The sequence below is a fragment of the Melanotaenia boesemani genome, chromosome 13 (assembly GCF_017639745.1).
Source record: "Melanotaenia boesemani isolate fMelBoe1 chromosome 13, fMelBoe1.pri, whole genome shotgun sequence".
Lineage (NCBI taxonomy): Eukaryota > Metazoa > Chordata > Actinopteri > Atheriniformes > Melanotaeniidae > Melanotaenia > Melanotaenia boesemani.
In genome coordinates, this window is record NC_055694.1 from 719,109 (window position 1) to 742,273 (window position 23,165).

At 48.7% G+C, this 23,165-nt stretch overlaps 1 protein-coding gene across 2 annotated transcripts in view; it reads right to left on the reverse strand.

The window, feature by feature from the left end:
- Positions 1-5,056, reverse strand: part of LOC121651035 — a 6,032-nt gene extending 976 nt beyond the window's left edge. For both annotated transcript variants that reach the window (XM_042002883.1, XM_042002882.1), the window contains exons 1-6: positions 4,771-5,056; positions 2,182-2,355; positions 845-1,002; positions 467-665; positions 297-393; positions 49-220 (exon numbers count right to left, since the gene is read on the reverse strand). In XM_042002883.1, the coding sequence (XP_041858817.1) occupies positions 49-220; positions 297-393; positions 467-665; positions 845-1,002; positions 2,182-2,355; positions 4,771-5,024 (1,054 nt within the window). In that variant the 5' untranslated portion in view covers positions 5,025-5,056. The remainder of the gene's footprint in view (positions 1-48; positions 221-296; positions 394-466; positions 666-844; positions 1,003-2,181; positions 2,356-4,770) is intronic.
- Between the last annotated feature and the right edge of the window lie 18,109 nt (positions 5,057-23,165).

A 23,165-nucleotide genomic window follows, 5' to 3' on the forward strand; every position in this document is an offset into this window, starting at 1 on the left:
CCAATCAGCAGCTGCTCCGCTCACCTGTCGGCTCCCAGGTAAACTCACCTGCCCGCTGCAGCGCCTCCTGCAGGTGAGTCTGAGTCTCTCTGAGCTGTTGCAGAACCTGCAGACTCTGCTGGACCGGGTCTCGGTACCGGACGCAGACCAGCAGCAGAACAATCACACCGACACACGTCATAGAGCGTCGCAACACGCCAACGTACACGGAAACCAGCTCCTGAACACACGAACACACACACACTCTGAGTATCCTGACCTCTGCCACCAGGTGAGCTGCAGGTGGAGACACTGACCATGTCCAGGTGTTCCGGTTCCTCTGAGCTTGTCACAAACTGGTAGATCTTCATCTCCAGGTAGAAGTTCAGACACACCAAACCCAACAACACCAGCCTGAACACACATACATGCTGCTGGTTACAAACAGCTGCACACCTGGCTGCAGGTGGAGTAGAAGAGGCCTTGCCTAGCTCTGGAAGAGCGCGGGGTGGAGGTGATGAGGAAGGCGATGCAGAGCGCAGCGGCGTTGTAGCAGCAGGAGGTCAGACTGTGAGCCTCCATCAGGAGGAAACTCTGCAGAAAGGAAACTCTGTGGAAGAGCTCAGACAGCTCCACCTGCTGCGCCTGGGAGGCGCTGCTGAGGTCGGAGAACACCGACTGGAGGCCTGGAAGGCGGGTGGGGACAAGTGGAGTAAGGAGGAGATGGGTGGAGATGAGTTAGGAGCAAACAGGTGAGACAAGTGGAGACAGGTGAGTTGGGTGGAGACAAGATGGTTTTTGAGTGATTACATGTTGAGGATTATGCCCTCATCACAGACTGATAGGTTGCATGAAGCATTTTTACCCTGGGTCGAGTCTCTCAGGATGTTTCTCAGCTCGTCTCCATTGGACAGGATTTCCTGTTGGGCCTGTAAGGCTGCGTTCTGGGCCTCCATCAGGTCTCTGGCCATCTGTCTGGTGGACTGGAGCTGCTCAGCTACACCTGCTGAGGTCTCCGTCAGCCTGAGAAACACATGAAAATTATCTTTACATCCACCAGACCAGGGGCTCATTTATCAAGCTTATGTAGGAACAAAAACCGGCGTACACCAAATATAGTCAACTTTTAGGATTTATAAAAACCAAACATGTAAAAAGTTTCTATCTCCACGGCAACTCTGACCCAGACGTACGCACAAAATCTAGAAAAATAGGAACCGGCGACACCACCGGTCCAGAATAAAACCAGGAAATGATGTGAAATGTGACATTTGTACACAATCCACTATCACCTTCCACCCCACATGTTAGATATTAAAGCTATTTGTAGAAATAAAGACACATTCCATATTAATCCTCCTGAGAGCCACGCTCGGGAAAACCAGGATTTCCAGGAAAAAGGGAGATGATGTTAATAAGAAGCTCAACTAGTAAAACATGTTCTGTCATTGTGGAACAAAACTTCATGTTATAAAACCATCCAGATAAATAAGGAGCCAGTCTGCTGCCAGCATGTAGCAGTCAGTGTGGAAAGTAGCTTTGGTCCTTCAGTCCAGCAGAGCGGGACCAGACTGGAGGCTGGAGGTCTAGAAGTGATGTTATGTAATAGTAATAAGTATTAATGTGTGGAACCTGCTGCAGCAGACTGTCGCCTTATTCAGCCTGAATGGAAGTTTTGTTCCACAATGACACAACATGTTTTACTGGTTGAGCTTCTGGTTCAGAACAAACATCTGCTTCTCCTGGAAATACAGATTAATCCTTCTAGGGAAAAATAAATAATCTGGAATGTGCGTCTTAATTCATGTCTGCAAACAGCCGTAATCTCTAACAGGTGGTGAACGGTGATATCTGATCCTGAACGAACGTCTCTTCTTCTCTGGTTTTATTCTGGACCGGTGGTGTCACCGTTTCTCCAGATGTTGTGCAGGTCAGAGTAGCCGTGGAGGGAAGAACGTTCTCCCACCACGTCTGGCTTTTAGAAATCCCAGAAGCTGCCTAGAACTGGACTACGCAGGTTTTTGTTCCTACACCAGGTTTACAAATGAGATTCTGGTTCTCCAGAGACTACCAAGGTTCTGAGGATCCAGAACAATGTCTTTCTGAAAGCACCAAGAGTGAAGGAGGTACACTAGGTGACCTTCATCGTCACATGGTCTGTGGAGTGTTCATTTACCTGTTGCCATGGTGACATTCACTCACCTGCACATGCTGATCTCAGCCTGGTTCTGCCAGGCCTCAGACTGCAGGAAGTGGCAGATAGAGTGAGTGTGGGTGAAGAACTCTGTGTAGGTGTTGAAGGCCACATCGTCCATCTCACCTGTGCACCTGCTGACCTCAGAGCCCTCAGGGCATGATGGGAAATCTCTGCCCGAGCTGTAGAATCAGACAGCTTGTTAAAATCTCCGCCCCAGTAATCATCACTTCCTGGTTAATGACTCCGCCCACATCACGTCTCAGTAAACATCACTTCCTGGTAACGACTCCGTCCATCAATCGCATCAAGTATTTATAGAAATGTATTCAAAGTTTAAAATGTTCCGAAAAAAAGAGACAATATGAGCTACAGGGGAGCCACGAGGAGCTTGGCTCCCCTCAGCTCCCCTAAAGACATCCAGCTGATACTTGAAGGATGAGCCCCAAAACTCGCCCAGTTTCAGTTACATTTCATCTTTCAACAAGGTTCCTGATGCTTGTGGAAAAGAACAGCATTCATGTGTCAGTGTTGTGTTTATTCATTTCATACAAATAATTAAATCTTCCAAATGAGGAGGATGATGCTTCAGCAGCTTGTTTGTTTGTTTGTTTGTTGTTTGCTGCGAGCATCCAGACAACAACACCTGATCTGCTTTTTTTAGTGGTTGTTTACGCCCTCGTTTCTGATCCAAGCAGCTGCATGTAGCGTAGCGGGTGTGGTAGTAACCATAGTTTTGACTGTGCTATGTGCACTAATTTGTATGCGAGTGCGTGTGATGTGCAAAGCATCGGTGCACGTGCACTCCCCCGAAATTCCCGTGTCAATTCCAGCCCTGCACATATTAAAAAGTTTACATCAACTCAACATAAATACAAACTTTTCATATGTCTAAAAGGAAATGACGTGGCTACAGTCCTGAACGAGGTCCAGTTCTTCTGACCTGGACCTGGACCCAGGACCTGGACCATACTCATATCAGCACTGATTGCTGAACAAATTCACGGATTATTTCCTAAAATGATCAGAGCTGCGGTTCTTTCAGACTGACGGAAACAGTATAAACCTTTTAAAGAGGACTGGGAAGAGTGGGATGCAGTGGAACAGAAAACGAGGGAACCATGTGACCAGAAACATTTACAGTTCTGAGTCTAATCTGCTTACAGGTAGAACAGAAGGAGGTCTACCTGGCTGCAGGAGCCTCACCGAGCTGCACATCCCGGACTTACCAGGACCTGAGGCCATGCTGGTATGGATCCGTTCCTGAAGTCCGGATTTGGTCCAAATAACATTCCCTCCGTTTATTTGTTCTTGGATCTTAATGGTCTGGTTTCTATGAGGCCAGATCAGTCTCAATAAGAATGAACTCACGCCAGGTGTTTCACAAATGCACACGCTCTGGTTTGCATTCGTATTTCAGAATCGGAAATGCACACAATCTGTTTCACAAATGCACACGCTGTGGTTCACAAATATAATTTTGAGGCACACTTGTAAGATTATACGAATTGCTGAACGTGCATTTACGAACTGCTTCTCATTTGTGAACATCTCTGCATTCGTGAGAGAATTCTCTGCGGTGGATTTTGAGACTCCCCTGACGCCGCAGTGTAACGAATCTCACCATTGGTTGACTAATCTGTCAATCAAATTTCAGAGTGTGATTGACAGATTCATCAGTCAATCAGTTAATTCGATAACATTACATGATCTACAACGAGGGAATGTAAGATAAATGTGTTACTTACAGGTTGTGATTGTTGCGTCTCCTCCATGTCTGCCCGCTAGTTGGACTTTAACTACCATGCTCAAATAGCAGTATTAGCTCTGCGACAGGTCTAAAAGTGTGGAGAAAATGTAAGTAGCAGTATGATTGGCTGAATGCAAACACACCTGATTGACTGATGAATCTGTCAATCACACTCGGAAATTTGATTGACAGATTAGTCAACCAATGGTGAGATTCGTTACACTGCGGCGTTAGGGGAGTCTCAAAATCCACCGCAGAGAATTCTCTCACGAATGCAGAGATGTTCACAAATGAGAAGCAGTTCGTAAATGCACGTTCAGCAATTCGTATAATCTTACAAGTGTGCCTCAAAATTATATTTGTGAACCACAGCGTGTGCATTTGTGAAACAGATTGTGTGCATTTCCGATTCTGAAATACGAATGCAAACCAGAGCGTGTGCATTTGTGAAACACCTGGCGTGAGTTCATTCTTATTGAGACTGATCTGGCCTCATAGGTTTCACTCTGCGGCCGCGACCCTGAATGCACCGCGGCCTGACGTCGGTCCCTGAGCCACAGCTTTGATTTAATTAAGTTTTTGAAAAACTGACAGAAATTGATGAGAAAACTTAGATTTTTATGTAAAATATTGTTTGTTCACTTTTATAAATTGCACATTCCAACATTTTAATCTTTTTTTTTCCTATTTTTGAAGTTTGTTTGTTTTATTGGTCTGATCAGCATCGTGACGTCATCCTGAGGACGAACACAGAAACCTGGACAAAGGACAAAGACCTAAACCAGACCCGCAGACTTCATGTTTTCATGTGAGGACGCAGAATCAGACACCAACCACGTGATCTTACCTGAGGAGGTGACAGTGGGCGAACCGCAACGCCAGGCGGCTCTGACTTTCTGACGTCATGTCCCTGCAGCGCGTGACCAGCTGCTCCAGAGCTCGCGCCCAACACTCTCCGAACCGCGACTGAGCAGCAAGGTTCTGCACGCGCCGCAGCTCCATCCGGCCGCGCTCAGAGTCCGGAGCGAGTCCGGGTCCAGCGCAGAGGCCGAACCACGCCGAACCGCTCAGCACGAGCAGCGCGGCCGCACGCGCCGCCATCTTCACGTGACGGCAGGTAGGGAGTGCGCAGCCAATCAGAGAGCTCCGTTTATTGAGGGTCACGGGTCAGACAGGGGTCACGAGCCAGGCTGAAGAAACTGTTCCACATAAATTAGAAGAGAAACTTTCATTTCCAACCCTCATGATGATCCCAGGTCCCAGATCCAGCCAGAGTCCACCAAACATCTGGTCCAGATCTGCATTACAGATCCAGGCCAGTGTCCTGTGGCACAGCTGGCCAACACCAGTCCAGAACTGAACCGGGCCAGTTGTGGATTTTTAAGCTGTGATTTAAGTTGGGGCCCAGATCCAACTTGGTTGTGGCCATGTTTGGGCTAGATATGGTAAGGATCCATTCTGGGTCTGGACCGGATCTGGCGGATCCAGTCTGTAAGCTGTAGCTGCAGAAAGCCACCAGGACTCGGTCCCACGAAGGCCAGAGTCCTGCAGGTTTTCAGCGTTCCCCCCTCTCTAGGATCACGGCTATGCTTTGCCTGCTTCTCCTACCCTGAAGCCCAGAGTCACTGAAGTCTGGAGCAAGAGAAGAACACCGAGGCCAGAGAAAAGAGGGCAGGAACGGGTCGAATGTGTTCCTGGTTTTACGTTGCATTTGATTTATTTTAAAGTTTTTTACTTCTTCTGTTCATAACTTTTATGACAGAATTTCTAGGCGCAGCCGAGGTGCTGAGGGGATCCGGATCGGTGGCCTCAGGATTGGGTCGCTGCTCTTTGTGGATGATGTGGTTCTGTTGGCTTCATCGGGACGTGATCTTCAGCTCTCACTGGAGCGATTCGCAGCCGAGTGTGAAGCGGTTGGGATGAAAATCAGCACCTCCAAGTCTGAGACCATGGTCCTCAGCCAGAAAAGGGTGGAGCGCTCTCTCCGGGTCTGCGATGGGGTCCTGCCCCAAGTGGAGGAGCTCACATAACTCGGGGTCTTGTTCAGGAGTGAGGGAAGGATGGAGCGGGAGATGGACAGGCGGATCGGTGCGGCGTCTGCAGTGACGTGGACTCTGCATCGGTCTGTCGTGGTGAAGAAGGAGCTGAGCCAAAAGGCAAAGCTCTTAATTTACCGGTCGATCTACGTTCCTACCCTCACCTATGGTCATGAGCTGTGGGTAGTGACTGAAAGAACAAGATCTCGAAGACAAGCGGCTGAAATGAGTTTTCTCCGCAGGGTGGCCGGGCTCTCCTTTAGAGATAGGGTGAGAAGCTCGGTGATCCGGGAGGGGCTAAGAGTAGAGTCGCTGCTCCTCCACATCGAGAGGAGCCAGATGAGGTGGCTCGGGCATCTGGTTAGGATGCCTCCTGGACGCCTCCCTGGTGAGGTGTTCCGGGCGCGTCCCACCGGAAAGAGGCCCCGGGGCAGACCCAGGACACGCTGGACGGACTACATCTCTCGGCTGGCCTGGGAACGCCTCGGGATCCCTCCGGATGAGCTGGCGAATGTGGGAGAGGGAAGTCTGGGTTTCCCTGCTTAGGCAGCTGCCCCCGCGACCCGACTCCGGATAAGCGGAAGAAAATGGATGGATGGATGGATGGATGGATGGATGGATGGATGGATGGAGTTTTTTACTTCTATGCTGTTCAGCACCTTGTTCCACCGACGTCACTCAGTTTAATGAGGGATCTAGTCTAATTTAAAGACAGTGAAGGAATGGCAGAAATTATTGACATAATACAACAAATGATTATAGATTATGGAAAGCAAGGCGGTTTATCTGTAGCACGATTCAACAGAAAACAAGAAGCATCATTTAAATTTAAAAACAAAAGCAAGAGAGAACACTGGAAAAAACAACATTAAAACATGATCCAGTTAAAGATTCCAGCTTAAAGAACCACATCCAGATCTGGACTGTAAATAAAAACTAGTCCATGCAGCAGAGAACAGGTGGGTCTTTAACCTGGATCTAAATAAACTGAGTGTTTCAGCTGATCTGAGGCTTTCTGGGAGTTTGTTCCAGACATGTGGAGCATAGAAGCTGAATGCAGCTTCTCCATGTCTGGTTCTGACTCTGGAACTGATAAGAACCTGGATCCAGATGACCTGAGGGTTCTGGTAGGTTCATACTGGGTCAAGAGGTCTCTGATGTATGTTGGTCCTAAACCATTCAGAGCTTTATAGACCAGCAGCAGAACTTTAAGGTCTATCCTCTGACGGACCGGCAGCCAGTGTAAAAACCTCAGAGCTGGACTGATGTGGTCCACTTTCTTGGTCTTAGTGAGGACTGGAGCAGCAGAGTTCTGGATCAGCTGCAGGTGTCTGACTGACCCAGATTTCTGGCCTGGTTGGTGGTTTTAGGTCTGAGTCCATCACTAGACCCACATTTCTGGTCTGGTTGGTGTTTTTTTGGTCTGAGTCCATCACTGCAGCCAGATTTCTGGTCTGGTTGGTGGTTTTTAGGTCTGGGTCCATCACTAGACCCACATTTCTGGTCTGGTTGGTGTTTTTTTGGTCTGAGTCCATCACTGCAGCCAGATTTCTGGTCTGGTTGGTGGTTTTTAGGTCTGGGTCCATCACTAGACCCAGATTTCTGGTCTGGTTGGTTGTTTTTAGGTCTGAGTCCATCACTAGACCCAGATTTCTGGTCTGGTTGGTGGTTTTCAGGTCTGAGTCCATCACTAGACCCAGATTTCTGACCTGGTTGGTGGGTTTTAAGTCTGAGTCCATCATTAGACCCAGATTTCTGGTCTGGTTGGTGGTTTTTAGGTCTGAGTCCATGACTGCACACAGATTTCTGGCCTGGTTGGTGGTTTTTAGGTCTGAGTCCATCACGAGACCAAGATTTCTTTTCTGGTTGGTATTTTTAAGGTCTGTGTCCATCATTAGACCCAGATATCTGGCCTGGTTGGTGGTTTTAGGTCTGAGGCCATCATTAGACCCAGATTTCTGGTCTCGTTGGTGGTTTTTAGGTCTGAGTCCATCACGAGACCCACACTTCTTGTCTGGTTGGTGGTTTTTAGGTCTGAATCCATGACTGCACACAGATTTCTGGCCTGGTTGGTGGTTTTAGGTCTGAGTCCATCACTAGACCCACATTTCTGGTCTGGTTGGTGTTTTTTTGGTCTGAGTCCATCACTGCAGCCAGATTTCTGGTCTGGTTGTGTTTAGGTCTGAGCCCATCACTTGACCCAGATTTCTGGTCTGGTTGGTGGTTTTTAGATCTGAGCCCATCACGAGACCCACAATTCTGGTCTCGTTGTTGGTTTTTAGGTCTGCGTCCATCACTATACACTCAGATTTCTGGCCTGGTTGGTGGTTTTGAGGTCTGCGTCCATCATTAGACCCAGTATTCTGGTCTGGTTGGTGGTTTTTAGGTCTGAGTCCATCACGAGACCCACATTTCTGGTCTCGTTGGTGGTTTTTAGGTCTGAGTCCATCACAAGACCAAGATTTCTTTTGTGGTTGGTATTTTTAAGGTTTGTGTCCATCATTAGACCAAGATTTCTGGTCTGGTTGGTGGTTTTTAGGTCTGAGTCGTTCACTAGACCCAGATTTCTGGTCTGGTTGGTGTTTTTTAGATCTCAGCCCATCACGAGACCCACAATTCTGGTCTCGTTGGTGGTTTTTAGGTCTGAGTCCATCACTAGACCCAGATTTCTGGCCTGGTTGGTGGTTTTTAGGTCTATGTCCATCACTAGACCCAGATTTCTGGTCTGGTTGTGTTTAGGTCTGAGTCCATCACTAGACCCAGATTTCTGGTCTGGTTGGTGGTTTTTAGGTCTGAGTCCATGACTGCACACAGATTTCTGGCCTGGTTGGTGGTTTTTAGGTTTGAGTCCATCACTGCACCCAGATTTCTGGCCTGGTTGGTTGTATTTAGGTCTGAGTCCATCATTAGACCCAGATATCTGGTCTGGTTGGTGGTTTTTAGGTCTGAGTCCATGACTGCACACAGATTTCTGGTCAGGTTGGTGGTTTTTAGGTTTGAGTCCATCACTAAACCCAGATTTCTGGTCTGGTTTTTTGTTTAAGTCTGAGTCCATTGCTAGACCCAGATTTCTGGTTTGATTGGTGGTTTTTAGGTCTGAGTCCATCACTAGACCCAGATTTCTGGTCTGGTTGGTGGTTTTTAGGTCTGAGTCCATCACTAGACCCTGATTTCTGGTCTGGTTGGTGGTTTTTAGGTCTGAGTCCATCACTATACACTCAGATATCTGGCCTGGTTGGTGGTTGTTAGGTCTGCGTCCATCATTAGACCCAGTATTCTGGTCTGGTTGGTGGTATTTAGGTCTGAGTCCATCACGAGACCCACATTTCTGGTCTCGTTGGTGGTTTTTAGGTCTGAGTCCATCACGAGACCAAGATTTCTTTTGTGGTTGGTATTTTTAAGGTTTGTGTCCATCATTAGACCAAGATTTCTGGTCTGGTTGGAGGTTTTTAGGTCTGAGTCGTTCACTAGACCCAGATTTCTGGCCTAGTTGGTGGGTTTTATGTCTGAGTCCATCACGAGACGCACATTTCTGGTGTCGTTGGTGGTTTTTAGTTCTGAGTCCATCACCAGACCAAGATTTCTTTTGTGGTTGGTATTTTTGAGGTCTGTGTCCATCATTATACCCAGATTTCTGGTCTGGTTGGTGGTTTTAGGTCTGAGGCCATCATTAGACCCAGATTTGTGGTCTTGTTGGTGGTTTTTAGGTCTGAGTCCATCACGAGACCCTCATTTCTTTTCTGGTTGGTGGTTTTCAGGTCTGCGTCCATCATTAGACCCAGTATTCTGGTCTGGTTGGCGGTTTTCAGGTTTGAGTCCATCACTAGACCCAGATTTCTGGTCTGGTTGGTGTTTTTTAGATCTCAGCCCATCACGAGACCCACAATTCTGGTCTCGTTGGTGGTTTTTAGGTCTGAGTCCATCACTAGACCCAGATTTCTGGCCTGGTTGGTTGTGTGTAGGTCTGAGTCCATCACTAAACCCAGATTTCTGGTCTGCTTGATGGTTTTTAGGTCTGAGTCCATCATTAGCCCCAGATTTCTGGTCTGGTTGGTGGTTTTTAGGTCTGTGTCCATCACTAGACCCAGATTTCTGGTCTGGTTGTGTTTAGGTCTGAGTCCATCACTAGACCCAGATTTCTGGTCTGGTTGGTGGTTTTTAGGTCTGAGTCCATGACTGCACACAGATTTCTGGCCTGGTTGGTGGTTTTTAGGTTTGAGTCCATCACTGCACCCAGATTTCTGGCCTGGTTGGTTGTGTTTAGGTCTGAGTCCATCATTAGACCCAGATATCTGGTCTGGTTGGTGGTTTTTAGGTCTGAGCCCTTCACTAGACCCAGATTTCTGGTCTGGTTGGCGGTTTTTAGGTCTGAGTCCATCACTAGACCCAGATTTCTGGTCTGGTTGGAGTTTTTTAGATCTCAGCCCATCACGAGACCCACAATTCTGGTCTCGTTGGTGGTTTTTAGGTCTGAGTCCATCACTAGACCCAGATTTCTGGCCTGGTTGGTTGTGTGTAGGTCTGAGTCCATCACTAAACCCAGATTTCTGGTCTGCTTGATGGTTTTTAGGTCTGAGTCCATCATTAGCCCCAGATTTCTGGTCTGGTTGGTGGTTTTTAGGTCTGTGTCCATCACTAGACCCAGATTTCTGGTCTGGTTGTGTTTAGGTCTGAGTCCATCACTAGACCCAGATTTCTGGTCTGGTTGGTGGTTTTTAGGTCTGAGCCCTTCACTAGACCCAGATTTCTGGTCTGGTTGGCGGTTTTTAGGTTTGAGTCCATCACTAGACCCAGATTTCTGGTCTGGTTGGAGTTTTTTAGATCTCAGCCCATCACGAGACCCACAATTCTGGTCTCGTTGGTGGTTTTTAGGTCTGAGTCCATCACTAGACCCAGATTTCTGGCCTGGTTGGTTGTGTGTAGGTCTGAGTCCATCACTAAACCCAGATTTCTGGTCTGCTTGATGGTTTTTAGGTCTGAGTCCATCATTAGCCCCAGATTTCTGGTCTGGTTGGTGGTTTTTAGGTCTGTGTCCATCACTAGACCCAGATTTCTGGTCTGGTTGTGTTTAGGTCTGAGTCCATCACTAGACCCAGATTTCTGGTCTGGTTGGTGGTTTTTAGGTCTGAGTCCATGACTGCACACAGATTTCTGGCCTGGTTGGTGGTTTTTAGGTTTGAGTCCATCACTGCACCCAGATTTCTGGCCTGGTTGGTTGTGTTTAGGTCTGAGTCCATCATTAGACCCAGATATCTGGTCTGGTTGGTGGTTTTTAGGTCTGAGCCCTTCACTAGACCCAGATTTCTGGTCTGGTTGGTGGTTTTTAGGTCTGAGTCCATGACTGCACACAGATTTCTGGCCTGGTTGGTGGTTTTTAGGTCTGAGTCCATCACTAGACCCTGATTTCTGGTCTCGTTGGTGGTTTTTAGGTCTGAGTCCATCACTAAACCCAGATTTCTGGTCTGGTTTTTTGTTTTTAGGTCTGAGTCCATTGCTAGACCCAGATTTCTGGTTTGATTGGTGGTTTTTAGGTCTGAGTCCATCACTAGACCCAGATTTCTGGTCTGGTTGGTGGTTTTTAGGTCTGAGTCCATCACTAGACCCTGATTTCTGGTCTGGTTGGTGGCTTTTAGGTCTGAGTCCATCACTATACACTCAGATATCTGGCCTGGTTGGTGGTTTTTAGGTCTGCGGCCATCACTATACACTCAGATTTCTGGCCTGGTTGGTGGTTTTGAGGTCTGCGTCCATCATTAGACTCAGTATTCTGGTCTGGTTGGTGGTTTTTAGGTCTGAGTCCATCACGAGACCCACATTTCTGGTCTCGTTGGTGGTTTTAAGGTCTGAGTCCATCACGAGACCAAGATTTCTTTTGTGGTTGGTAATTTTAAGGTTTGTGTCCATCATTAGACCAAGATTTCTGGTCTGGTTGGTGGTTTTTAGGTCCGAGTTGTTCACTAGACCCAGATTTCTGGCCTAGTTGGTGGGTTTTATGTCTGAGTCCATCACGAGACCCAGATTTCTGGTCTCGTTGGTGGTTTTTAGTTCTGAGTCCATCACGAGACCAAGATTTCTTTTGTGGTTGGTATTTTTAAGGTCTGTGTCCATCACTGCACCCAGATTTCTGGCCTGGTTGGTTGTGTTTAGGTCTGAGTCCATCATTAGACCCAGATATCTGGTCTGGTTGGTGGTTTTTAGGTCTGAGCCCTTCACTAGACCCAGATTTCTGGTCTGGTTGGTGGTTTTTAGGTCTGAGTCCATGACTGCACACAGATTTCTGGCCTGGTTGGTGGTTTTTAGGTCTGAGTCCATCACTAGACCCTGATTTCTGGTCTGGTTGGTGGTTTTTAGGTCTGAGTCCATCACTAAACCCAGATTTCTGGTCTGGTTTTTTGTTTTTAGGTCTGAGTCCATTGCTAGACCCAGATTTCTGGTTTGATTGGTGGTTTTTAGGTCTGAGTCCATCACTAGACCCAGATTTCTGGTCTGGTTGGTGGTTTTTAGGTCTGAGTCCATCACTAGACCCTGATTTCTGGTCTGGTTGGTGGTTTTTAGGACTGAGTCCATCACTATACACTCAGATATCTGGCCTGGTTGGTGGTTTTTAGGTCTGCGTCCATCACTATACACTCAGATTTCTGGCCTGGTTGGTGGTTTTGAGGTCTGCGTCCATCATTAGACCCAGTATTCTGGTCTGGTTGGTGGTTTTTAGGTCTGAGTCCATCACGAGACCCACATTTCTGGTCTGGTTGTTGGTTTTTAGGTCTGAGTCGTTCACTAGACCCAGATTTCTGGCCTAGTTGGTGGGTTTTATGTCTGAGTCCATCACGAGACCCACATTTCTGGTGTCGTTGGTGGTTTTTAGTTCTGAGTCCATCACGAGACCAAGATTTCTTTTGTGGTTGGTATTTTTAAGGTCTGTGTCCATCACTGCACCCAGATTTCTGGCCTGGTTGGTTGTGTTTAGGTCTGAGTCCATCATTAGACCCAGATATCTGGTCTGGTTGGTGGTTTTTAGGTCTGAGTCCATCACGAGACCAAGATTTCTTTTCTGGTTGGTATTTTTAAGGTCTGTGTCCATCATTAGACCCAGATATCTGGCCTGGTTGGTGGTTTTAGGTCTGAGGCCATCATTAGACCCAGATTTCTGGTCTGGTTGGTTGTTTTTAGGTCTGAGTCCATCATTAGACCCAGATATCTGGTCTGGTTTGTGGTTTTAGGTCTGAGCCCATCATTAGACCCAGATTTCTGGTCTGGTTGGTTGTTTTTAGGTCTGAGTCCATCACTAGACCCAGATTTCTGGTCTGGTTGGTGGTTTTCAGGTCTGAGTCCATGACTGCACACAGATTTCTGGCCTGGTTGGTGGTTTTTAGGTCTGAGTCCATCACGAGACCAAGATTTCTTTTCTGGTTGGTATTTTTAAGGTCTGTGTCCATCATTAGACCCAGATATCTGGCCTGGTTGGTGGTTTTAGGTCTGAGGCCATCATTAGACCCAGATTTCTGGTCTCGTTGGTGGTTTTTAGTTCTGAGTCCATAAATAGCCCCAGATTTCTGGTCTGGTTGTGTTTAGGTCTGAGTCCATCACTAGACCCAGATTTCTGGTCTGGTTGGTGGTTTTTAGGTCTGAGTCCATGACTGCACACAGATTTCTGGCCTGGTTGGTGGTTTTTAGGTTTGAGTCCATCACTGCACCCAGATTTCTGGCCTGGTTGGTTGTATTTAGGTCTGAGTCCATCATTAGACCCAGATATCTGGTCTGGTTGGTGGTTTTTAGGTCTGAGTCCATGACTGCACACAGATTTCTGGTCAGGTTGGTGGTTTTTAGGTTTGAGTCCATCACTAAACCCAGATTTCTGGTCTGGTTTTTTGTTTAAGTCTGAGTCCATTGCTAGACCCAGATTTCTGGTTTGATTGGTGGTTTTTAGGTCTGAGTCCATCACTAGACCCAGATTTCTGGTCTGGTTGGTGGTTTTTAGGTCTGAGTCCATCACTAGACCCTGATTTCTGGTCTGGTTGGTGGTTTTTAGGTCTGAGTCCATCACTATACACTCAGATATCTGGCCTGGTTGGTGGTTGTTAGGTCTGCGTCCATCATTAGACCCAGTATTCTGGTCTGGTTGGTGGTATTTAGGTCTGAGTCCATCACGAGACCCACATTTCTGGTCTCGTTGGTGGTTTTTAGGTCTGAGTCCATCACGAGACCAAGATTTCTTTTGTGGTTGGTATTTTTAAGGTTTGTGTCCATCATTAGACCAAGATTTCTGGTCTGGTTGGAGGTTTTTAGGTCTGAGTCGTTCACTAGACCCAGATTTCTGGCCTAGTTGGTGGGTTTTATGTCTGAGTCCATCACGAGACGCACATTTCTGGTGTCGTTGGTGGTTTTTAGTTCTGAGTCCATCACCAGACCAAGATTTCTTTTGTGGTTGGTATTTTTGAGGTCTGTGTCCATCATTATACCCAGATTTCTGGTCTGGTTGGTGGTTTTAGGTCTGAGGCCATCATTAGACCCAGATTTGTGGTCTTGTTGGTGGTTTTTAGGTCTGAGTCCATCACGAGACCCTCATTTCTTTTCTGGTTGGTGGTTTTCAGGTCTGCGTCCATCATTAGACCCAGTATTCTGGTCTGGTTGGCGGTTTTTCAGGTTTGAGTCCATCACTAGACCCAGATTTCTGGTCTGGTTGGTGTTTTTTAGATCTCAGCCCATCACGAGACCCACAATTCTGGTCTCGTTGGTGGTTTTTAGGTCTGAGTCCATCACTAGACCCAGATTTCTGGCCTGGTTGGTTGTGTGTAGGTCTGAGTCCATCACTAAACCCAGATTTCTGGTCTGCTTGATGGTTTTTAGGTCTGAGTCCATCATTAGCCCCAGATTTCTGGTCTGGTTGGTGGTTTTTAGGTCTGTGTCCATCACTAGACCCAGATTTCTGGTCTGGTTGTGTTTAGGTCTGAGTCCATCACTAGACCCAGATTTCTGGTCTGGTTGGTGGTTTTTAGGTCTGAGTCCATGACTGCACACAGATTTCTGGCCTGGTTGGTGGTTTTTAGGTTTGAGTCCATCACTGCACCCAGATTTCTGGCCTGGTTGGTTGTGTTTAGGTCTGAGTCCATCATTAGACCCAGATATCTGGTCTGGTTGGTGGTTTTTAGGTCTAAGCCCTTCACTAGACCCAGATTTCTGGTCTGGTTGGCGGTTTTTAGGTCTGAGTCCATCACTAGACCCAGATTTCTGGTCTGGTTGGAGTTTTTTAGATCTCAGCCCATCACGAGACCCACAATTCTGGTCTCGTTGGTGGTTTTTAGGTCTGAGTCCATCACTAGACCCAGATTTCTGGCCTGGTTGGTTGTGTGTAGGTCTGAGTCCATCACTAAACCCAGATTTCTGGTCTGCTTGATGGTTTTTAGGTCTGAGTCCATCATTAGCCCCAGATTTCTGGTCTGGTTGGTGGTTTTTAGGTCTGTGTCCATCACTAGACCCAGATTTCTGGTCTGGTTGTGTTTAGGTCTGAGTCCATCACTAGACCCAGATTTCTGGTCTGGTTGGTGGTTTTTAGGTCTGAGCCCTTCACTAGACCCAGATTTCTGGTCTGGTTGGCGGTTTTTAGGTTTGAGTCCATCACTAGACCCAGATTTCTGGTCTGGTTGGAGTTTTTTAGATCTCAGCCCATCACGAGACCCACAATTCTGGTCTCGTTGGTGGTTTTTAGGTCTGAGTCCATCACTAGACCCAGATTTCTGGCCTGGTTGGTTGTGTGTAGGTCTGAGTCCATCACTAAACCCAGATTTCTGGTCTGCTTGATGGTTTTTAGGTCTGAGTCCATCATTAGCCCCAGATTTCTGGTCTGGTTGGTGGTTTTTAGGTCTGTGTCCATCACTAGACCCAGATTTCTGGTCTGGTTGTGTTTAGGTCTGAGTCCATCACTAGACCCAGATTTCTGGTCTGGTTGGTGGTTTTTAGGTCTGAGTCCATGACTGCACACAGATTTCTGGCCTGGTTGGTGGTTTTTAGGTTTGAGTCCATCACTGCACCCAGATTTCTGGCCTGGTTGGTTGTGTTTAGGTCTGAGTCCATCATTAGACCCAGATATCTGGTCTGGTTGGTGTTTGTAGGTCTGAGTCCATCACTAGACCCAGATTTCTGGTCTGGTTGGTGGTTTTTAGGTCTGAGTCCATGACTGCACACAGATTTCTGGCCTGGTTGGTGGTTTTTAGGTCTGAGTCCATCACTAGACCCTGATTTCTGGTCTCGTTGGTGGTTTTTAGGTCTGAGTCCATCACTAAACCCAGATTTCTGGTCTGGTTTTTTGTTTTTAGGTCTGAGTCCATTGCTAGACCCAGATTTCTGGTTTGATTGGTGGTTTTTAGGTCTGAGTCCATCACTAGACCCAGATTTCTGGTCTGGTTGGTGGTTTTTAGGTCTGAGTCCATCACTAGACCCTGATTTCTGGTCTGGTTGGTGGCTTTTAGGTCTGAGTCCATCACTATACACTCAGATATCTGGCCTGGTTGGTGGTTTTTAGGTCTGCGGCCATCACTATACACTCAGATTTCTGGCCTGGTTGGTGGTTTTGAGGTCTGCGTCCATCATTAGACTCAGTATTCTGGTCTGGTTGGTGGTTTTTAGGTCTGAGTCCATCACGAGACCCACATTTCTGGTCTCGTTGGTGGTTTTAAGGTCTGAGTCCATCACGAGACCAAGATTTCTTTTGTGGTTGGTAATTTTAAGGTTTGTGTCCATCATTAGACCAAGATTTCTGGTCTGGTTGGTGGTTTTTAGGTCCGAGTTGTTCACTAGACCCAGATTTCTGGCCTAGTTGGTGGGTTTTATGTCTGAGTCCATCACGAGACCCAGATTTCTGGTCTCGTTGGTGGTTTTTAGTTCTGAGTCCATCACGAGACCAAGATTTCTTTTGTGGTTGGTATTTTTAAGGTCTGTGTCCATCACTGCACCCAGATTTCTGGCCTGGTTGGTTGTGTTTAGGTCTGAGTCCATCATTAGACCCAGATATCTGGTCTGGTTGGTGGTTTTTAGGTCTGAGCCCTTCACTAGACCCAGATTTCTGGTCTGGTTGGTGGTTTTTAGGTCTGAGTCCATGACTGCACACAGATTTCTGGCCTGGTTGGTGGTTTTTAGGTCTGAGTCCATCACTAGACCCTGATTTCTGGTCTGGTTGGTGGTTTTTAGGTCTGAGTCCATTGCTAGACCCAGATTTCTGGTTTGATTGGTGGTTTTTAGGTCTGAGTCCATCACTAGACCCAGATTTCTGGTCTGGTTGGTGGTTTTTAGGTCTGAGTCCATCACTAGACCCTGATTTCTGGTCTGGTTGGTGGTTTTTAGGACTGAGTCCATCACTATACACTCAGATATCTGGCCTGGTTGGTGGTTTTTAGGTCTGCGTCCATCACTATACACTCAGATTTCTGGCCTGGTTGGTGGTTTTGAGGTCTGCGTCCATCATTAGACCCAGTATTCTGGTCTGGTTGGTGGTTTTTAGGTCTGAGTCCATCACGAGACCCACATTTCTGGTCTGGTTGTTGGTTTTTAGGTCTGAGTCGTTCACTAGACCCAGATTTCTGGCCTAGTTGGTGGGTTTTATGTCTGAGTCCATCACGAGACCCACATTTCTGGTGTCGTTGGTGGTTTTTAGTTCTGAGTCCATCACGAGACCAAGATTTCTTTTGTGGTTGGTATTTTTAAGGTCTGTGTCCATCACTGCACCCAGATTTCTGGCCTGGTTGGTTGTGTTTAGGTCTGAGTCCATCATTAGACCCAGATATCTGGTCTGGTTGGTGGTTTTTAGGTCTGAGCCCTTCACTAGACCCAGATTTCTGGTCTGGTTGGTGGTTTTTAGGTCTGAGTCCATGACTGCACACAGATTTCTGGCCTGGTTGGTGGTTTTTAGGTCTGAGTCCATCACTAGACCCTGATTTCTGGTCTGGTTGGTGGTTTTTAGGTCTGAGTCCATCACTAAACCCAGATTTCTGGTCTGGTTTTTTGTTTTTAGGTCTGAGTCCATTGCTAGACCCAGATTTCTGGTTTGATTGGTGGTTTTTAGGTCTGAGTCCATCACTAGACCCAGATTTCTGGTCTGGTTGGTGGTTTTTAGGTCTGAGTCCATCACTAGACCCTGATTTCTGGTCTGGTTGGTGGTTTTTAGGTCTGAGTCCATCACTATACACTCAGATATCTGGCCTGGTTGGTGGTTTTTAGGTCTGCGTCCATCACTATACACTCAGATTTCTGGCCTGGTTGGTGGTTTTGAGGTCTGCGTCCATCATTAGACCCAGTATTCTGGTCTGGTTGGTGGTTTTTAGGTCTGAGTCCATCACGAGACCCACATTTCTGGTCTCGTTGGTGGTTTTTAGGTCTGAGTCCATCACGAGACCAAGATTTCTTTTGTGGTTGGTAATTTTAAGGTTTGTGTCCATCATTAGACCAAGATTTCTGGTCTGGTTGGTGGTTTTTTAGGTCTGAGTTGTTCACTAGACCCAGATTTCTGGCCTAGTTGGTGGGTTTTATGTCTGAGTCCATCACGAGACCCACATTTCTGGTCTCGTTGGTGGTTTTTAGTTCTGAGTCCATCACGAGACCAAGATTTCTTTTGTGGTTGGTATTTTTAAGGTCTGTGTCCATCATTAGACCCAGATTTCTGGTCTGGTTGGTGGTTTTTTGGTCTGAGTCCATCACGAGACCGTCATTTTTTTTTCTGGTTGGTGGTTTTCAGGTCTGCGTCCATCATTAGACCCAGTATTCTGGTCTGGTTGGCGGTTTTTAGGTCTGAGTCCATCACTAGACCCAGATTTCTGGTGTGGTTGGTGTTTTTTTAGATCTCAGCCCATCACGAGACCCACAATTCTGGTCTTGTTGGTGGTTTTTAGGTCTGAGTCCATCACTAGACCCAGATTTCTGGCCTGGTTGGTTGTGTGTAGGTCTGAGTCCATCACTAAACCCAGATTTCTGGTCTGCTTGATGGTTTTTAGGTCTGAGTCCATCATTAGCCCCAGATTTCTGGTCTGGTTGTGTTTAGGTCTGAGTCCATCACTAGACCCAGATTTCTGGTCTGATTGGTGGTTTTTAGGTCTGAGTCCATGTGTTACAATCTGTCCTGCCACTACTCCAGCACTCCCCTGTCCTGCCACTCCTCCATTCACTCCACACCTGTTCCTCATCCTCATCAGTAATCTAGTCAACTTGCCACACCTGCCTTCCTTTGTTCCCCAGTCCTTTATAAACCACACACCTCAAGGACTCACTCCCGTTCCATCTCCAGATTCCTCACGTCCCTGTTGGTAATTGTATGTGTATCTGCAATATTCCATTCAGTAAATAAATCTGTTAATCGTCCCCTTGTCTTCCTGGAGTCCAAGTGTAACAGAAGGTCCGACCAACAACAGAATGAGCCGAGGAAGGAGAACGAGGGAAGGACTCCTCCACGCTGGACCTCCCTTCACCACTGAGGCTGAGATGAGAGAATGGCTGGATCTGATGATCTCTCTCAGGGGCAGTTTCTCTGGCTGGTCGCCATTCCAGGGTTCCAGGTTAGCGATCCGGCGAGGTCCAGCTCCCAGGCTCACGTCCCCAGTGTCGCCTCCAGCTCCCAGGTTCACGTCCCCTGAGCTGACGTCTGCTCCAGCTCCACAGCGTCCGACGCCCCAGCAACGGTCTACTCCGGCTCCACAGCGTCTGACGCCACAGCCACGGTCAGCACCTGTCCTGCGGCCTCCTGTGCCTGTTCCCCGGTCCTGTCTGGCTCTACAGCGTCCGATGCCCCAGCAACGGTCAGTTCCGGCTCCACAGCGTCCGACGCCACAGCCACGATCAGCCCCGGTCCTACAGACTCCCATGTCTGCTTCCCAGTCCTGTTCAGCTCCGCAGCCTCCGACGCATGCTCCCCGGTCATCCCCGGCTCTACAGTGTCCGACGCCACAGCAACGGTCAGTCCCGGCTCTACAGCGTCCTACACCACAGCCCCGGTCTGCACCAGCCCTGCAGCCTTCTCCACCTGCTTCCCAGTCCGGTCCGGCTCTACAGTGCCAGACGCCACAGCAACGGTCAGTCCCGGCTCTTCTGCGTCTGACACCACAGCCCCGGTCTGTTCCTGTCCTGAAGCCTCCCGTGCCTGCTCCCCGGTCTTCACCAGATCTCCCACGTCATACACCGATGCCACGGATTGTTCCTGCTCGGTCTCCGACGTCTGCGCCACGGGCTGCACCATTATCACTTCCGACACCAGCGCAACGGTCCTGTCCGGCTCTCACCAGTCCGAGGTCAGGTCCTGTCTCCGAGGGGGTCGACGGATTCGACGCTCCTCTCCTGCCAGTGGGTCCAGTCTCCGAGGGGGTCTAAGAGCGAGACGCTCCTCTCCAGCCCCTGGTTCTGTCCAGCCTGTTGGTCCCTGTCTCCGAGGAGGTAGTTGGTTTCTGCGCTCCTCTCCCGCCAGTGGGTCCAGTCTCCGAGGGGGTCTCGGAGCGAGACGCTCCTCTCCAGCCTCTGGGTCCTTCCTGTTTCCCGCTCCTGTCAGTGCGACCTTCCCGGTCGCCCGCCAGAGACTCAGCCCCTGTCTGTGCGACCTCCCGGTCGCCCGCCAGAGACTCAGCCCCTGTCTGTGCGACCTCCCGGTCGCCCGCCAGAGACTCAGCCCCTGTCTGTGCGACCTCCCGGTCGCCCGCCAGAATTATTAACATGTCTCTGTCTTCCAGAGCTCCTGTCTGCGCCCCTCTCCGCGCTTCAGTCAGTGTGCCTCCCTGCATTCCAGCTTAAGTCGGCACACCTCTCGGAGCTCCAGTCAGCGCGCCTACCAGACATCCAGCTCCAGCCGGTGCATGCCTCAGGCCGTCCGCCTGAGCTCCAGCTCCAGCCGGTGCATGCCTCAGGCCGTCCGCCTGAGCTCCAGCTCCAGCCGGTGCATGCCTCAGGCCGTCCGCCTGAGCTCCAGCTCCAGCCGGTGCATGCCTCAGGCCGTCCGCCTGAGCTCCAGCTCCAGCCGGTGCATGCCTCAGGCCGTCCGCCGCCAGAGATCCAGCCTGCCCGTCCGCCGCCAGAGATCCAGTCTGCCCGTCCGCCGGTGCTGTGGTTCATGCCTGCTCAGCCTCCGGTGATCCAGCCAGCCTGTTCTCCAGAGCTCTGGTCCGAGCATGCCCGTCCGCCAGGGGTTAGCCCCAGGCCTACTCGTCCTCCGGGTCTTCCTTCCATGACCCGGCCCTGGTCTGCTCGTCCTCCGGGTCGCCCTCCTTCCATGACCCGGCCCTGGTCTGCTCGTCCTCCGGGTCGGCCTCCTTCCATGACCCGGCCCTGGTCAGTCCGGCCTCCCAGGTCCCTGACCTGTCCTGCTCATCCTCCGGGGCGTCCTCCAAGGATCCGGTCCAGGTTTTCCCGTCCTCCTGGACGCCCACCGAAGTTTTGGGTGTTTTGTCTCCCCCTTGTGGTCGTCCGCCAGGGCTCCAGCTCCTGTCGTCCTGTCGTCCTCCCAGGCCGTCTGGAATCCGGCCTTCTGGAGGGGGGGGTACTGTTACAATCTGTCCTGCCACTACTCCAGCACTCCCCTGTCCTGCCACTCCTCCATTCACTCCACACCTGTTCCTCATCCTCATCAGTAATCTAGTCAACCTGCCACACCTGTCTTCCTTTGTTCCCCAGTCCTTTATAAACCACACACCTCAAGGACTCACTCCCGTTCCATCTCCAGATTCCTCACGTCCCTGTTGGTAATTGTATGTGTATCTGCAATATTCCATTCAGTAAATAAATCTGTTAAACATCCCCTTGTCTTCCTGGAGTCCAAGTGTAACACCATGACTGCACAAAGATTTCTGGCCTGGTTGGTGGGTTTTAAGTCTGAGTCCATCATTAGACCCAGATATCTGGTCTGGTTGGTGGTTTTTAGGTCTGAGCCCTTCACTAGACCCAGATTTCTGGCCTGGTTGGTTGTTTTAGGTCTGAGGCCATCATTAGACCCAGACTCCTGGTCTCGTTGGTGGTTTTTAGGTCTTTGTCCATCACTAGACCCAGATTTCTGGTCTGGTTGGTTGCATTTAGGTCTTTGTCCATCACTAAACCCAGATTTCTGGTCTGGTTTTTTGTTTTTAGGTCTGAGTCCATCCCTAGACCTATATTTCTGGTCTGGTTGGTGGTTTTTAGGTCTGAGTCCATCACTAGACCCAGATTTCAGGTCTGGTTGGTGTTTTTTAGATCTCAGCCCATCACTAGACCCAGATTTCTGGTCTGGTTGTGTTTAGGTCTGAGTCCATGACTGCACACAGATTTCTGGCCTGGTTGGTGGTTTTAAGTCTGAGTCCATCACTGCACCCAGATTTCCGGTCTGGTTGGTGGGTTTTAAGTCTGAGTCCATCACTGCACCCAGATTTCTGGTCTGGTTGGTGGTTTTTAGGTCTGAGTCCATTACTAGACCCAGATTTCTGGATTGATTGGTGGTTTTTAGGTCTGAGTCCATCACTACACCCAGATTTCTGGCCTGGTTGGTTGTGTTTAGGTCTGAGTCCATCATTAGACCCAGATATCTGGTCTGGTTTGTGGTTTTAGGTCTGAGCCCATCATTAGACCCAGATTTCTGGTCTCGTTGGTGGTTTTTAGGTCTGAGTCCATCACTAGACCCACATTTCTTGTCTGGTTGGTGGTTTTTTGGTCTGTGTCCATCATTAGACTCAGATTTCTGGTCTGGTTGTTGGTTTTTAGGTCTGAGTCCATCACTAGACCCAGATTTCTGGTCTGGTTGGTGGTTTTTAGTTCTGAGTCCATCAATAGCCCCAGATTTCTGGTCTGGTTGGTGGTTTTGAGGTCTGCGTCCATCATTAGACCCAGTATTCTGGTCTGGTTGGTGGTTTTTAGGTCTGAGTCCATCACGAGACCCACATTTCTGGTCTCGTTGGTGGTTTTTAGGTCTGAGTCCATCACGAGACCAAGATTTCTTTTGTGGTTGGTATTTTTAAGGTCTGTGTCCATCATTAGACCAAGATTTCTGGTCTGGTTGGTGGTTCTAGGTCTGAGGCCATCATTAGACCCAGATTTGTGGTCTCGTTGGTGGTTTTTAGGTCTGAGTCCATCACGAGACCCTCATTTCTTTTCTGGTTGGTGGTTTTCAGGTCTGCGTCCATCATTAGACCCAGTATTCTGGTCTGGTTGGCGGTTTTTAGGTCTGAGTCCATCACGAGACCCAGATTTCAGGTCTGGTTGGTGTTTTTTAGATCTC